Raw genomic sequence first — 16,289 nt, 5'->3', positions numbered from 1 at the left:
CTCTTTCTCTTGGAGTTACCCAGACTTCTGTGTGCAGTGGACATGTGAACATCCATCGGCCCCAGGAAAGTCCACTGGGGAGTAGTTAACACACTTGTCTGCTCTTGACTGATTTATTTATTTATTTTCATACAAGGCTTTTATTGTACATCTTTATAGTTTCACAAACAAGTGTGACAAATCATTCGGCATCTCAGTGTTTCTATAGCTGGACAACTTAGATCTTATTCATCAGCCTGTTGAACTGTTCCGTTTTCAGAAACATAGATACCATCCAAAAATTTTCTAATATCCTTGTTTTTAACTGTTGTGGCTTGCTGAATCAAATCAGTTGAATTTGATACAAGTTCAATGTCATTTCCTTCAAGAATTAACTCATCTTTCTGGGCTTGAGATACTGAACAAGCAACGCCTGACCTCATCTGAACACTGTGGATGTGTTTTTCGCCCAAGAAATTTCTAATTTCAACAAGAGAACCATTCTCCTGAATAACAACGTTGATGGGGACGTGAGCATACACAGATCTCATCTTGTAATGGAAGCCCAGTGTAACACCCTTGATCATGTTCTGTACATGACTGCAGATAGTGCGAACTGTGGCCAGTTCCTTTCTATTTCCCCACCATTTGTCAACCCGGAGCCTCTTCTTTTTCTTTCCGAGGAGACTGAGCTCTACATTGATGTGGTTGAAGTCCCTCCGCAAGGTGCCTCTGGGGCCCTTCACAATAACTGTGCGTCCCTTCAGAGCGATGTCCACATTTTCTGGGATGTCCACAGTCTGATGGCTGAGAATGGTCTTCATCCTTGCAGTAGATGGGGCAAAGAGCTCTCTTGACTGATTTAGACTCACCACTTAGTCAGCAGGTAGGCATTCACGGCCACATCCATTGAAGCAGCATCTCATTTCCCTGGGACATGAGTAATCTCCTGAGCACATTATACCACAAAACCCAAAGGCTCCATATTCCACCTTGGGGCAGCGCCCTGAAACATACAATGGTGTTTGTGGAGTCTGGGATAGTCACTAAACAGGTATGAAAACTGCTCTGAGAGGTCGACGGGCTCACTGCTGGCAGGACTCCTACCTCTTCCATTCTTCCTTTGTACTCCTGGACCCCTCCCTCAGCCTCGGCAGCTCCACCCTCACACTGAAGCCCACATTTTCACAGTCGGGCCCTTAGGAGAATGTTCTCCCTGCTGCAAAGGCTGCCCGGTCCCACAGGCAAGAAACCTGCTCTGTCATAAGCCTCCTCTTTCCACCTTAGAAGATATTAGAAAAATCTCTGATCCCAGACATCCGTCTTCCCACCTCGCACATACCCCATGTTCATCCTGGGGCTACTTCCTGTTAGAGTCCTACATCCAAGGCACATCTAGAGAGAGCCCCAACTTTTAATAAGGCCCAACCTGATGGGATAAGAAGAATGGGGCCCTGGCTGGTATGGATGAGTTGGTTGGAGCATCGCCCCATATACTGAAAGTTTGCAGGTCCAATCCCCACTCGGGGCACATATGGTAGGCACCCAATCGATGTTCTCTCTCATCTCTCTCTCTGTCTCTGTCTCTCTCTCTCTCTCTCTCTGTCTCTCTCTCTCTCTCTGTCTCTCTCTCTCTCAAATCAATAAGCATATCCTCGGGTGCAGATTAAAAAAAAAGAAAAAGAAGAATGGGAAACGCAGGGTGATCACTCCTGAAGGTTAAAGAAAGTGGGTCTGATCAATGCCAACTCTCCACTCCGCAGCCTGTTTCTGTGCCACACCATCCCAGGTAAGAAGCTGGGCTCTGAGCCTCCTCTGCTCTCAGGTAGGACTGCCTCAGCACCCTTGCCTCCATGAGGACGTCTCTGAGCGCAGGCCATCTCCATCCCCAGGATGATGAAAGCCACTAGGACAAAGACTGTGCCTGTCTTCATGCTGGCCTTTGATGTGAATGTACACACTGAGCCCAGCCCCAACTTATACCCTCAGTGTCACCAGAGAGGCGTGTGGGATGGGACAACAGAACAGTAAATGTGTAACATGACCTAGTTACTTTGCTCTATTTCATAACTGATGTCTCTCTAACTAGGTTAAGTTTTCTTGTAGATGCAAATCCAAACAGGATTGTTTATTGCTACTTCACAACTTGGCACTGGTTTCCCTGGTGTCATTAGAAAAAGTGGCCAAAGAAAAGAATTTTCTGTGTATAACTTAGAATTGCAGAGTAAGAGCTTAAACTATGCAGCTAGGTGTTATTCCATCTGGTGCCTCCTGGAGGTGCTGTTCCAGGAAGATTCAATGTGCTTCTGGGAGAGATGGTGAATGGGTTGTGCTTTGGAGCCATCCCAGGGCTGAGATCCCTAAGTAGGGGTGGAATGAGGACCACCCTTAATCACAAAGGTGGGTAGTAAGGTCGCTCATCTGAGGAGATGGATGTTCAAAGATCACAAGCTGGCAGGGCCCTTGGGGATTGAGAGACAGGGTCCACTCTTGATGGCTGGTGGTCTCTGAGCCTACCCTGCTCCATACTGAGAGGTCCCTAGAGAGAGGCCTGTGTGGGTGAGCTACAATGAGCTGAACTACTGTAAAGGAATGTTAACAGTTGCACAGGGGCCTGAGTAAGAAGCCCGCCCTCTTTCTTATCCCAATTACAGAATTTCAGAGAAGGGGGTATAGAGGTAAAACTCCAAGGACTATAGGAATGAAGAAAGCCTGCTTTGTCCTTGGTGGTCAGATCTGGGACAAGCACCTCATGAGCACCTATGGGGAGGCCTGGAGAAGGCACTCTAAGAGCACAGGAACACTAAGCGAGCTAAGAGAGGAGGACTCAGACCGACCATCCCAGGTAGTTAGCTCACACCCAGCATTTCAGACTCTTTGGATGTTCAAAGGGTACAGCACCCAAGACCCCTCAGTCTGAAGGAGGGACCAGAGTACCTGAATAAGACATGGCAGCCCAGTCCAGCAGTGGTTCTCAACCTTCCTAATGCCGCGACCCTTTAATACAGTTCCTCATGTTGTGGTGACCCCAACCATAAAATGATTTTCGTTGCTACTTCATAACTGTAATTTTGCTACTGTTATGAATCGTAATGTAAATATTTGTGTTTTCCAATGGTCTTAGGCGACCCCTGTGAAAGGGTCATTCGACCCCCAAAGGGGTCACGACCCACAGGTTGAGAACCGCTGCAGTCCAAGGTAGAGATCAATCTGTGCCCAAGGAGCACAGAGCCCAAATGCAAATCCGAGGTGTCTAGCCAGATGCCAGACTGCTGAGTCGCATGGCCTTGGTGAGTGAGTGGGGCCAAGGTGGACAGCCCCAAAGAACTTGCAGGAGAACCTTCCAGAGCACTGTGGGCAAGGGGAGGACTCCCTAATCCCTCTCTACAAGTGACATGACCACTATCACTTAATTAGCATCATCTTCAAAAGGTGATTTTTTTTTTGCATTTTTTTCATGTGTTTGGTATGTGTGGGAGCACTCGCCCCTCAAAACCGGACCTACTTCTGAATCCTGCTCACAGCACCAAGTATTAGAGCAAGTTCCTCCTCGAACCCTGCTCACTGTACTAACTGCTGGCAGTACAGGTCCTGATCCTGCCTTACTACTCCAACTGTCAGGTCCAAGCCTCTCTGCTAGGGCTAGACCTTCTTAGACACTGGGTGGTAGATGGAGAAGCCATGAGAAGTTGAGTAAAGGGAAGAGAAGGTAGTATTTTGCAATGCTTCAGGAACCTAATGTCAGAATTAAATTTGTCCCCGAGTACAATTAGCAAGAACTTTGTAAATGTAGACATTCAGAAGGAGAGGTTTAAAGCACCCTTAGGGTAAAGCCTGGGACCCTAAGGCCCTGATGGTTTGGGCATTCCTTGTTTTGGCTTTTGTTGTTCCATTTCCTGACACTTTTAAAAGGTTATTGAATCTCTGAATGAACTCATAAAAGAATGGTAGCAGCCTTCATTGCTTCCAGAGAAGAGAACTAGATACTTGAGTGTAGAGCTAGGAGGGAGATTTATCTTTTGTTGGATATGTTTTGAAATTTTACACAATATCTACTGTTACCTATTCAAAAATTATTAATTTAAAGATCATTGAGTGCATGATAACAAAACTATTGGGGGTGGGGAGGAGTTCTCCACCTCCTGTTAGTATCAAGCCTGTCTTTCCCTAAGGGAAAAAAAAATAGTAACTGCCTCTTTTCTTTAAATAATGTATGTTACACAATTATCAAATATCTAAAATGAAACTACTGTCAACGTAAGAAACGTGTACATCTGTAGATAATTAAAAAAAATATTTTTATTGATTTCAGAGAGGAAAGGAGAGGGAGAGAAATAGAAACATCACTGATGAGAGAATCATTGATCAGCTGCCTCCTGCTTGCCCTACACTGGGGATCAAACCCGTAACCCGAGTGTATGGCCTGACTGGGAATTGAACCATGACCTCCTGGTCCATAGGTCGACACTCAACCACTGAGCCATGTGGCCAGCCTCCTGTAGATAATTTTTGTGACTCCATTTGAGCCAAACTGATGCCAATTGTCGGGAAGCAGAATCTCAACAGATTGAGAAAATGCTCCTGAGAATGGCACTTTTGCAGCTTATTTTATACATTGGAATGAAAGGAGGAGCTGTAAGGAGTATTACATGAGATTCACTGGCAGTAGGATAAGGGGGCAGGAGAGAGCAAAGTGGGGAAATCTCTGAGGTTAGATAAAAAGCAAAACGGTGGGTACAGGATAGTTCCCACTTATAGCACAGAGAGACTGTATTTGGGCCATAAGCCAACAACGTGCTCTCCTGCTCTGGTTGTGCGACTGTACCTTAGCGGAGTCTGGAAAAGAGAATTACTCTGCCATTTCCAAGGTCTATTGTCTTCGTTGTACTAAGACAATAGACAGGCTCACTTAAAGGTGAAGATTAATCTTTGCCAGGGAAGCTACAGGCCTAGGATGTGACCACCAGCCATGACCCACTTTGAGTTAGGAATTTTAATGTTCAGACCATCCTATGTGGTTACGTTCAGTCTCTGGGTTTGTAAGTCCTGTCATGCAGGCCTCCCTTGCACTTGTCAGCTTTAATATGTGGGCCCCTTTTTGTCCACACTATTTAAAAAGTAGAAAAACGCAGTCACCATTTTTTCTCAATTTCTCTACCTTTTCCCATTTTCAGTCTGCTTAGACGCCGTGGAACCCAATAGAATAGGTGTTAAGAAGGGAGCACAGGTGGAGACAACTAGAAAAGAGAGAGAGAGAGGACAAGTCCCTTGGGTCTGGGAAGGGTGAGTATGGAAAGGAGCTCAGGACAGCCATGTGGCCGCTGAGCTCAGCCATCAAGAAGAACTGTGGTTCCTTTCATCATCCCCAGCTCAACCTGCATCCTTGGTCCCTGCTTCTGCTTGCTCAGCTCCTGGCCTCCTGGGAGGAAGATGCCTGGCATGGGATTGTTCCTGAAGATTCTGGATGGGGGTGAGCTAGGGAGAGGACAAGAGTTTGCATAAACCAGAACATGAGGAAACAGACTCCCTCCTATAGGGAAAGAGGACTTGGGGAGGCAGACACCGCAAGAGAAGAGAAAAACACAGGCCTGACTTCCAGCAGCTGCTCCACCAACAGTAGCCTCTGCCCCTGTTCTGGCTCTGGCCTCCTCCCAGAAACCCAGAGAAACCTCAACTGAAACGTCAAGTAAGGAGATACTAGCTCCCCGGCCTCAGGGTAAGAAAAGGAAGTTTAATGAAAAGAAGACAAAGGGAAAAAACAAAGTCTCATATTGTGCAACAGGTGAAGTCCCACATTGCCCTACCCAGAGGACTCCACGCTTTTGTTTATAATTCCCGGATGATTTGCCGAAACCGGTTTGGCTCAGTGGATAGAGCGTCGGCCTGCGGACTGAAGGGTCCTGGGTTCGATTCCGGTCAAGGGCATGTACCTTGGTTGCGGGCACATCCCCAGTGGGAGGTGTGCAGGAGGCAGCTGATCGATGTTTCTCTCTCATCGATGTTTCTAGCTCTCTATCCTCCTCCCTTCCTCTCTCTGTAAAATATCAATAAAAAAATATATATTTATAATTCCCGGATGAAGCGTTTCTTTAAGAGAGTAACCAGGTCTCCTGCAGCTTCTGGGGGATTGAGTTCCCCCCTTATAATTTGCTCAGGAGCAGGGCGGTGTCGAGGAAAAAGATTCCACTGTGAGGGAGAGACCCAGAGGGTGCCCTAACCCTGCCCCCTCTCTAATAATAAAGCCAGAGACAGGCCACAGCTCTGATCTAGACTTCCTATGACAAACGAGAGGGTACAATCTTCCAGGCAGGAATTCAAGGTCTCCCCACCCCCATCCTCAGAGCGTCACAGGAGTCTCAAGAAGAGGCAGGCCTCCTCTTAACTTGGCTGATGGGTTTTGTGACCTTCATAAAGCCTCAGTCTTCATTTCCAGCTGCTGATGCAGACCCTCCTCTTGAGAGATCTCATCCCATTATAGTACATCATCTTGGAATGTGTCCACTTCATCCTGGGTTTCTCTTTCAGGGTATTTTGTCTCACTTTCTAGAATGTTCCATAACCTTCCACACTGAGCCGGAGGGAGCCACTGGAAGTGACTCTTTAGTTGGTGATTGTATTAACTTCCTATTGCTGCTGTAAAAAAAAAAAAATTCTACAAACTTGATGTCCTAAAACAGCACACATTTGATTCTCTTTAAGTTCTGGAGGTCAGAAATCCAAAATGTTTCACTGAGCTGAAATCAAGGTGTCAACAGGACTGCCTTCCCTCTGGGGCTTTGGGGAAGAGACCATTTTTCCCACTGCATTCTTGCATTTCTTGGCTCCTGGCCTCTTCCTCCATCTTCCAAGCCAGCAGCGTAGCATCTTGCTTCAATTGTCACACTGCCTTCTTGCCTTCTGTCATCAAATCTTTCTCGGCCCCCTCACTTAAGGACACTTATGACTACATTTAGGGTCCAAACAGATAATCTAGGATAATCTCTCAAAATACTTAACTTGATCACATCTGCAAAGTCCTTTTTGTCATATCTATATATATAAAACCCTAATATGCAAATAGAACTATGATGTGCACCGACCACCAGGGGCACATGCGGAACAATGGCGGGCATCGGCCGCAGCGGGATGGTGGAGCAGGTGAGCTGAGGCGCCAGACCAAAGCAGGGCGCTGGTCACTGTCATCAAGGAGATCCCCTGGTGGTTACTGAAAATTCTTTGCTCTTGCGTGCCACGGTCCTGCCCGGCGCTTGCACCCGCTGCCAGCACTGGTCCCACTTGCACCGGCTGCCAGCCTCGATCACTTGGCGCCATCAGCGGGTGCGAGTGGAGGCTGTCAGCCCCGATCGCCTCTGAGGGCTTCTCCATCTCCCCCTGCTCCTGAGGGGCAACTGGGGCAGCAGCTGCCACATGCACCTGTTGCTGGCACCAGACCCAATCACTCTGTGCTGTCCGTGGGTACGAGCAGGGCCGGCACCATCAGAATGTGGGAGCAGCGGTGGCAGGAGCAGGGCTGCTGGCAGATAGGGCACCAGAGGCCAGGCGGGAGGGGCCAGGTGGAAGTGTGGAAGATGGGTCGAGACCCGCTCCAGTGCCCACCGCAGCCTCGCGGCCCACAGTTCCTTTCAAGGTGTACGAATTCGTGCACTGGGCCCCTAGTACTAGTATAAGGTACTATTCACAGGTTCTGGGGATTAGGATGTGGACATTTGGGTGGCCTGCCTAGTGATCTATACCTTGTCTCAGGCTTGGGGGTCACCCACTCAACCACTTCCCTCAAAATAGAGTTGAGTATCTTTAGCCAAAGACTACATATACCATAACCTTTCAAGCCACCCCACCTTCCTCCATTCATTCCCTTTAGGCCCTAGGACAGTGCCATTCAATGGGATTTTCTGCCATGATGGAAATGTTCTATATTTTTGCTGTCCAGCAGGGATCCAGCCACTAGCCACATGTGGCCAGGAAGTACTTGAAATATGACTAGTGCAACTGAATTATAAACTTAATTGACATGTAAATAGCCACTTATGGCGAGTGGTTAATATATGGAATAGCTCAGATCTAGGCAGATGGAAAGCAGAAGCCAAGACCAGTCAGGCTCTTTGTTTGCAAGCCTCTTCTCACACCATTTCGGATCAGCTCCGCCCCCAACCTCCTTCTCTCAGTCCCTGTGGAATCTAAAGGAGGTTTCTAGTAGGGCTCTGGGATGTGGATGGCTGAGGGCAGGGCAAAGAAGGGAACTGTGTCTGCTTGGCCCCAGAGAGGCAGAGTCCCAATTCTGCTTTTGCATTGGACTAAACACTCTCAAATGTTTTACAAGGTTGCCCTCTTTACCCTCCTTTCACAGTGAGTTGTCCTTTTTGGCACCACAGAGGCATGTCACAGGGAGCACAGAAAAGGGCACTAACCTGGGACGTGGTCCTGGCTGGAGTTCTGCTCTGTCACCCATTTGCTGGGTGGCCTTTAGCAACTCTCTTCTCAGTCCTTGGCCCTCAGTTTTCATAATATGAGAGGGTTGGATGAGACCGTCTGAGAGGTTCCTCCCAGCTTTAATAGACTACAATTCTGTGTTTTGTAGATCAAAGCTTGATTGTGCACGTAATTCAATCTCAGAGCCCTGTTCTGACTCATGTAATCGTTCTGATTGAAGGGTTATTGAAGGTTACTCCCACCATGCTCCAGAACCAAATCTGACTTCTTCTGTCCTCATGATAACACTCCACCTTGGCTTTGGGTTGAGAGAGCTGATCCACTAACTAATCTAATCCACATCATGGCACTAGGAAGACAGACACAATGCCCATTGTAAGTGAAAAAGCTAGGCTCGGAGAGGGAAAGAGAGAATCTTCCTGATGTCAGACCCTGTGATGGGTGCTTTACAATCTACTTATATAAAAGCCTAAGCAACCATCTTACCGGTCGACTGACCAAAATCCAACTGGTAGCAATGATGCACAATGACCACCAGGGGGCAGACGCTCCAACTAGTAGCTATGACGCCCACTGACCACCAGGGGGCAGATGCTCCACGCAGGAGCTGCCGTGCTGAAGTGACTTGGCAACTGCGGTTCTCCAGTGACACACCCGGAACCAGAGCGGAGGGAGCCCAATTCCAGGGTCATCACCCGAGAACTGCCCTCTCACAATCCGGGACCCTTAGGGCAGTGGTTCTCAACCTTCCTAATCCCGCGACCCTTTAATACAGTTCCTCATGTTGTGGTGACCCCCAACCATAAAATTATTTTCGTTGCTACTTCACAACTGTAATTTTGCTACTGTTATGAATCGTAATGTAAATATCTGTGTTTTCTGATGGTCTTAGGTGACCCTGCTAGCGGTTCTCAACCTGTGGGTCGACCCACAGGTTGAAAACCGCTGCTGTAGAGCATTGGGCCTCTAATAACCTCACAATAGTCCTTCCAAGTGTATAATATTGCCCCCACTTTACAGATGTAAAAATTGAGGCCCAGTAAGGCAAGATGACTTTCTTAGTGATATGCTGATAATAAATGATGGGGGCCCATTATTATAACTCTGAACTACCTCATCTTGCCTCTATATTGTAGTGCTGCTATTTACAACTTCTCTACCAGATGTTGAGATGATAACCCTTAGCATCACAGCTGTCCAAGTCACATCACCTCTGTGCCTCTGTTTTCTCGTCTGTGAAGTTGGAGATAAGAGTCCCAAATTCATAAGGGTGTTAAAATCCTTGGTGAAAGTATTAAGTGAGATCATGTCTTTAGAGCATTTAGCCCATATGAAATCCTCAGTAACTGCTCATTCTTATAATGTTTGGAAATGGTAGTTTGTCCCTATTAATAACACCAGGCAATTCCCTTTGCACCAGACCAAATTAAAACACAAAGAAACTATCGGTATATATTTTTTAAGTTTTATTATGAAAACACATGGAATCAACTGCATTACCCATGTATCCGCAATAGCAGAGAAAATGATGGTGGACCATCCCCATGGGGGACAAGTGTCCTTTGGCAAAACCAACATAAATTATGAAAATAACACAAAATACAAGAACAGCACATAATAAAGATTAAATTGAGAGATGGGACAGGGACTACTGAGAGAAGTAGTGAAGGTGGAGAAGGTGGGTCTCACGGAGAAGCATCAGGCTCAGGTGACCTTCCCTAGAGACTTGCCCCTGTGCCTGGAGCGGCTCAGTTCAGTTCCAGGTCATTTATGTACTCCTGGACCCAGGGCTCACTGGGGTTGGCGCAGATCTGTCTCCCCTTTTTGGTTTGAAATCTGCGGAAGGAGGAATGGATAGATTAGAACCGAATGGGATCTTGTCTGTGGTAGGTATCTCCCTCTGCGTGACCACAGTTCATGTTGGACAGCTCTAGTGGGTAGAAAGACCCTTCTGGGGTGGCTCTGGAAATAGACTCCTTGTAACTTCCACCCTGGATTTAGCTGTGGCCTCAGCTAATTTGGTTCCCAGATTAGGAACCAATGAGTTTTATAATCAACATGACTATATCTCCCCATTCATTCCCTAGTGCCCCTAGCAATAACTTTTCTATGTGTGTTTCTAAGCATGGCTTAAGAATCAGCCTACATTCCTGGGGTATTTTTTACTTTCCCTAGTTTTCTAGCATCGGGCTAATTTCCTCCCCAGAAATGTCCTCCCCCTGAATCTTGTCCCTTGATTCCCTCCCAGCCCCCTCCAGACTCAACAGGTAACTTCATGACCTTGTTCCTTATTCCTTTCTGGGAGGGCTTCAGCCCTCAGGCCTGTCTCCCTCCTGTTTGATCCTCTCCCTGCCCTACCCTTGCTTTCCAGAGAAGCCCAGAAGTTGATACTCACACCACAGCGGGCTGGGAGCAAAGGCTGCTGGTCTCATAGTAATCCATCACAAAGTTCCGAGGAAGTTTCCGCAGGATGTAGGAGAAGCAGCAGGCCGTGGGAGGGTCGGAACCCACTGGAAAGGAAGGCCGAGGTGAGATCAGAGCTCTACAAGATGCTGCTCCTTTGGCTTTTAGTTATGGATATTCAAAGGGCATTTCTGTGGAGCTATTCGAGCCCAAATATGGTACCTTGTCTAATCCCATCCACCCTGAGTAGGAGTCTCTTTCTGAACATAGTATCCTCAGAGAAGATAATGGAGCTGGATTGGGTCTCAGAGCACACATCTAACTCCATTTAACAGATGAGAAACCAAGACACAGAGAGAGAGACGGGGACTTTCTTGAACAAGTCTACTGGTTACTGTTTCTTAAGAAAACAGAAACTTGAATATTACCGAATGTCTAGTAGACACTACATTTAACAGCAGACTACTTAAAAATCTCCCCTTTGTCCCATCCCCAGATGCCACTGTTGGACCAGCCCCAACTAGAAAAGTGGGCTCTAGAAGCAGTAGCTGGAATAACAGACTTACTTGGTGCTGAGAGCGCTGGAGAGCAGAAGGCAGCCGCTAGCACGAGGAGAGAGAGGACAGTCACACAGAGCTTCATGGTCTTGGCAGAGAAGAGGCTTTCCTGGAGGTGAGACTGAAGAGCCCAGAACCTTCAGAACCCGACTGTGTTCTGTGCTGATGCTGAGCTGGGATCCCCTCTTTATAGGAACTCTGAGGACTGATTCAGAGGTGGGAGCACAGGAGGGCAAGTGGAATTTCCAGGGTAGAGATGATGTCATGGTGCTGATAAGGAAACTGAAGCTAGCTGAGAGTGAGGAGCTCTGCACAGCTTCTCTTCCCCGGGCGATGTCATCATGGTGGAAAGAAGGGGGAGGGGGAGGGGAAAAGTGGGCTGCACCCTCGAGGGAAGTGGTACACCAACAGCAGTGACCAAGACCAAGAAGAGAATGGTAAACCCGAGAGGAAGGGTGCAGCATTCACACCTGCGAGAAGGGACTTGTAGACAAGACAACCATGCTGTTCTTGGTGGTTGTCACCCCCAGAAGCTTCATGTCAGTCTTTCCAGAGTTGCCATAAGCCTGGCCCCAAAAGGGAAAGGGGAACTAGAACTCCATGTCAGATTCTTGGACCTCCTGCAGGGCTGAGTGACCGTATATGCTTCTTTGGGCATAAAGAGTCCAGCACTGAATGTGCAAAGGGCCTAGCAAGACACTGACCTATTTATTGAACAGGCACTACGTGCCAGACACTGGACAAGCTGCCTTATACACATAACATCAAAACCTACCTTGACCTTGAGCAGGGGTGTGATTATTCCCAGAGGCAATAAAGATCGAAGAACAGAGGAAAGTTCACTGATAATTTCAAGGCCACAATCTTAAGTGGCAGTGCCAAGATTGAAATGAGATTCTTCTGACTCTAAAATCCATTTTACTTTTCACCCTGTTGTCCCAAATATTGAATGTGAACACAAAGGGAGAAGTTATTGCCCACCAGGGACTATGGTACACACAAAGAACCATCTTATTAGGGCTGAATTCATCTTATTAGGGCTGAGTTCAGGACAAGAGTTTGGGTCAGTCTGTCCTAGAACAAAGAGGGGACAGAAGGAAAAAGAAGCAAAGGTTCCAGTATGTTCACTTGGACCCATATAGGAAAGGAAAGAAATAAATAAGAATCAAGTTTGGAAAACCCAGATAAAGAATGTTCCTCCATAATTTATGAAGTGATCACCCCAATAAGTCTAGCACCCACTTGAGACATGTATAGTTATTACAATATTATTGACTAATTCTCCATGCTATACTTTATATCCCCGTGACTATTTTGTAACTGCCAATTTGTACTTTTTAATCCCTTCATCTTTTTTTTACTTTTGTAAATTATATATATATAAGTATATATAATTAGACACATATATATATGTCTAACCACTATGCTGTACATCTGAAATTAATATGAGATAATATTGAATGTCAACTGAAACTGAAAAAGAAAAAATAATGTTCCTCTAATATATAAATGGGATTGGATGTACCCAGCAATGAATTTATCTATGTTATGGATAAAACATGTAATCTAAGCATGTGGTATTTTCCAGCCATCCATAGGGAATTCCTTATGTTCATATAAGGCCCTGCCTGGTCCTCCAGGTGCTTTCTGGGAGGGCTGCAGTCCTGAGGCCTGAAGCTGACCTGAAGGTGATTAGGTGAAGTTCACAAAGGCCAGGAATACAGTAGTACATGCAGAGGGCAAGTGAGGGCAGTTAGGACGACTGGATCAATATCTCTATTTACCTTCCAAGCACTCTGACCCACCTGCTCACCCCAGCTCCACATTGCTACCTGCCTCTGCTCCGAGAAAGAAGAATGAAGAGTGAAAACAGGAAACCAGGCCCCTGGGTGCTGTAGAGGTATGGGATAGGCGGAGGGCAGAGCAGCATCTTGGGGTACTTCAGGGTCACTAAATAAAGCACAATGTCATCGACCTGGCATCACTGCCTCCACCATCACCTACACACACCACAACGCACACACATACAAACTGTACCTCTTTCCTCCACTTTTTGTCCTCACCCTTTTCTTTGTGCAAGTCTTGCTTCAAATGTTCTGATCTTTACCAAGACCCCTACCCCCAGCTCTAATGTTCTGTAATCCCTCATATCACCTATGCCAGTATCTCTCATGGTCTCTCCTGATTGGTGGGGTTTCATCTTCATGTATCAAGGACATTACTTTAAGGGAAAGAGGGTGTGTCTTATGTTCCCTGGGATCTACACAGACTTTATTATCTATTCCATTTCCATCCAACCCAGTTTAGAAGTCATCTGCTTTTTGTCAGGGAAGGCAGAGCAGAATGAAGTCCCATCCCTCCCCGCAAAGAGCTCTTAGTCTAGTGATGGTGTTGACAGTGACAGAAATAACTATCCCATGAGATGGAATAAAGTAAGTGTCACATCAGAGGTAGAAACAAAATGTCAGAGCTTCCCTTGGTTATAGACGCATAGTTCCAAACCAAGTCCAAATCCCACTGTGTGCTGAGGAGGAGCCCTTGCTGTGGAGACCTCTGTCTAAATGAGTGGGGTGTGCTGATCTTCAAGCTGTGGAGGGACCTTGAAGATACCTGCTCTGCGGCACTAGGAGAATGATGATAGACAAGAATGGGTGATGAGTCTGCATGGAGCCACACAATGAGTTTGTTGACCTTTGCTTCTTAGCCTTGATTTGACCTTTGGCTCATGGAGGAAAAATGTTTTGTTCATGAAGGTCCCAACAATAATGTTGTGTTCACACTAGAGAAATTCAACACCAAGAGCACGAAGGTTTTGTATTAATATGTTTAGCTAAATCAATATGGCCACCAAGATTTATCCATTGAGGCCATTTCTAAGCAATAGGTGATTGAGAATGATAGCAAATGCCTCTCCGATACACAACAGGAAAGGGCTCATCTTCTCTAGAGAGCCTTCCCTGACCTCTCCTCCAAATGAATTCTGCACCTCCCTCTGTGCTCCTACAGCTCCTGAGGTACCACCATCATATCACCTGAAACATCTCTTTGATCGCCTCCCCCACTGGAGAGTGAGCTCCTTGGTGCAGAATATGTGTTATGCCTATCTCTGTGTACTCAATAGGTGTTCAATAAATACTTGTTTAATAAATGTCCAGAGGCAGCCCAAACTACCAGTTTTAATGGGAGGGGGTGTGATAGGTAACATGGACTCAGGATGTGAACTCCATTTATCTAAATGAAGTAAGAATGAAGTGGGCATTCTACTCAAAATGTGATTCCCCAGCCTTGATGGGGTGGTAATTTCCCTTCTTCCCCTGCCTGCCCTCAACCCACATACCCAGTGGTGCTATTTAAGGGATACTATTTTAGAACTCACTCTTTCCACAGCTCAGGGGTGTGAGAAATGATAGCAGGAGTCAATCATGGCTCTAGGGAGCTCCAAATGCATTCAGGGGGTCACCCACTCTCTTGTTGCAGGGAAACCTTTCACTTCCCCTCACTTATGGGAACATAGAGCTTTCTCCTTCTGTAAACTTAACTGGCACTGTGCTCATAGCTCCATTCTGGGCACTTTCACATCAGTTCTGTCATTTGCCCTCCCAGTCTCTGTTAGCTGCAGGCAGGACTGGCAACCCCAACAGAAATATGACCTTTCAAAGGCCCTGGTACTTTGCATTTCCCCCAGCATATCCATGTCCATGGTCTTATCAGATACCAATCTAGATAACAAAACCTAAAGCAGTTAAAAGACTGGATCAAGGTCACACAGGATGTGTGGTAGGACCACAGGTCCATAGAGGACCAACTTCCTGTACAGGTGTGACCCTCTGAGATGGCACAGGTAGGGAACCTCTGAAGGTATCAGCTTCTCAGAAGAGACTGCAAAGCTGCTGAGGAGCAGGAAACAGAGGTGACAATCTTGACGATCTGTGTTCTCCTAGAAAGAGAGTGCTGAGATGCATGAGTGTTGGGGAGACCATTGAGTGTTGGGGCCAACAGCACTAGTCACAGGAGGTGGAATGCCTAGAACTAGAGAATCCCCTGCAAGCAACTCATGAGACTGGAAATCCATAGCAAGATGGAATACATGGTCATTTTGCCAACATAATAAACAAAGGAGAAGTAAATTCTTTGGTTTTGCCAATACGGTTGCCAAGTCACTTGGGGGAAATGGGATTGTAGAAACAAGGACACCATTATCCAAAGTGCAGGGCTCAAGATGGGGTCTGGAGGAGAGTAAACTAGATGAAGCAATTCATCAGGGCGGCCACACTCCACCCCTCAGCCAGCCAGCCAGCCCCACTCTTCTTAAAGTGGAAAGGGCCTTCGACACCCACCACAGCCTGCTCTTGTGCAGTCAAGAGTGACAGGTTCAAAAAAACCTTCAGTATTCTTTATGAAGAATCTTACTTCCCTCAAACAATGCTTTTTATGCCTGTTTCTATCTCTTTCCAGGCTGGAACATCCAGCAAGAGAGGAAAGTAAATTAGTAGCGTTTTATTGAGTACCTGCTATGTGACAGGCCCTACGTCAGGCACAAGCAAGCACTTTACATCCCTTCCCATTTGGAAAGTGGTGAAGTGTTAAAAAAGGCTTCCCCAAAATGTCATGTAAAAATCTGTATTCGTTTGCTTTGTTTTCAATAGCAAATATACAAAACTGTACAAAATTTAGAAAATATAGAAAATCATAACAAAGCAAAAATTACCCAGCATTCTGTATGTAGTTTTGCATTTTATGAATGATACTTAATAGTCTTTCTTGAGTTAATATATTTTAATATTGTTACTTTATATTCTTCCCTGTCATTAAAAACTTAAATTCCTGGAAATCAAGACTCAGCCCTCTGAATGCCATGTAATTCCTTAAAAGTGCAGGTCTCGCCCTGACCGGTTTGGCTCAGTGGATAGAGCATCGGCC

General features: G+C 46.4%; 2 protein-coding genes across 2 annotated transcripts; both read right to left on the bottom strand.

Annotated features, from left to right (window-relative positions):
• Positions 1-224: 224 nt before the first annotated feature.
• On the bottom strand, positions 225-821 carry LOC308253917 (large ribosomal subunit protein uL6-like; the record flags this gene model as incomplete). Its single annotated transcript, XM_080679678.1, has 1 exon — positions 225-821. Exon 1 carries the CDS (start codon positions 801-803, stop codon positions 225-227), a length of 579 nt encoding a protein of 192 aa, XP_080535804.1. The 5' UTR covers positions 804-821.
• A 9,049-nt stretch (positions 822-9,870) lies between these two features.
• On the bottom strand, positions 9,871-11,530 carry LOC308253331 (C-C motif chemokine 4). The gene is made up of 3 exons (XM_080678710.1): positions 11,379-11,530; positions 10,805-10,919; positions 9,871-10,245 (listed from the first exon to the last, which is right to left on the bottom strand). Exons 1-3 carry the CDS (start codon positions 11,452-11,454, stop codon positions 10,158-10,160), a joined length of 279 nt encoding a protein of 92 aa, XP_080534836.1. The 5' UTR covers positions 11,455-11,530; the 3' UTR covers positions 9,871-10,157.
• Between the last annotated feature and the right edge of the window lie 4,759 nt (positions 11,531-16,289).

The sequence above is a fragment of the Plecotus auritus genome (genome assembly GCF_963455305.1).
Source record: "Plecotus auritus genome assembly, chromosome: 7".
Lineage (NCBI taxonomy): Eukaryota > Metazoa > Chordata > Mammalia > Chiroptera > Vespertilionidae > Plecotus > Plecotus auritus.
This window is presented reverse-complemented; position numbering and strand designations above follow the sequence as displayed.

Excerpts from the sequence above, each read along its gene's own strand:
- LOC308253331 (XM_080678710.1), bottom strand. The coding sequence starts at position 11,454 with ATGAAGCTCTGTGTGACTGTCCTCTCTCTCCTCGTGCTAGCGGCTGCC. Across the intron at positions 10,920-11,378 it reads TCCAGCGCTCTCAGCACCAA|TGGGTTCCGACCCTCCCACG; the intron begins GTAAGTCTGTTA and ends CTTCCTTTCCAG. Across the intron at positions 10,246-10,804 it reads TGCTCCCAGCCCGCTGTGGT|ATTTCAAACCAAAAAGGGGA; the intron begins GTGAGTATCAAC and ends CTCCTTCCGCAG.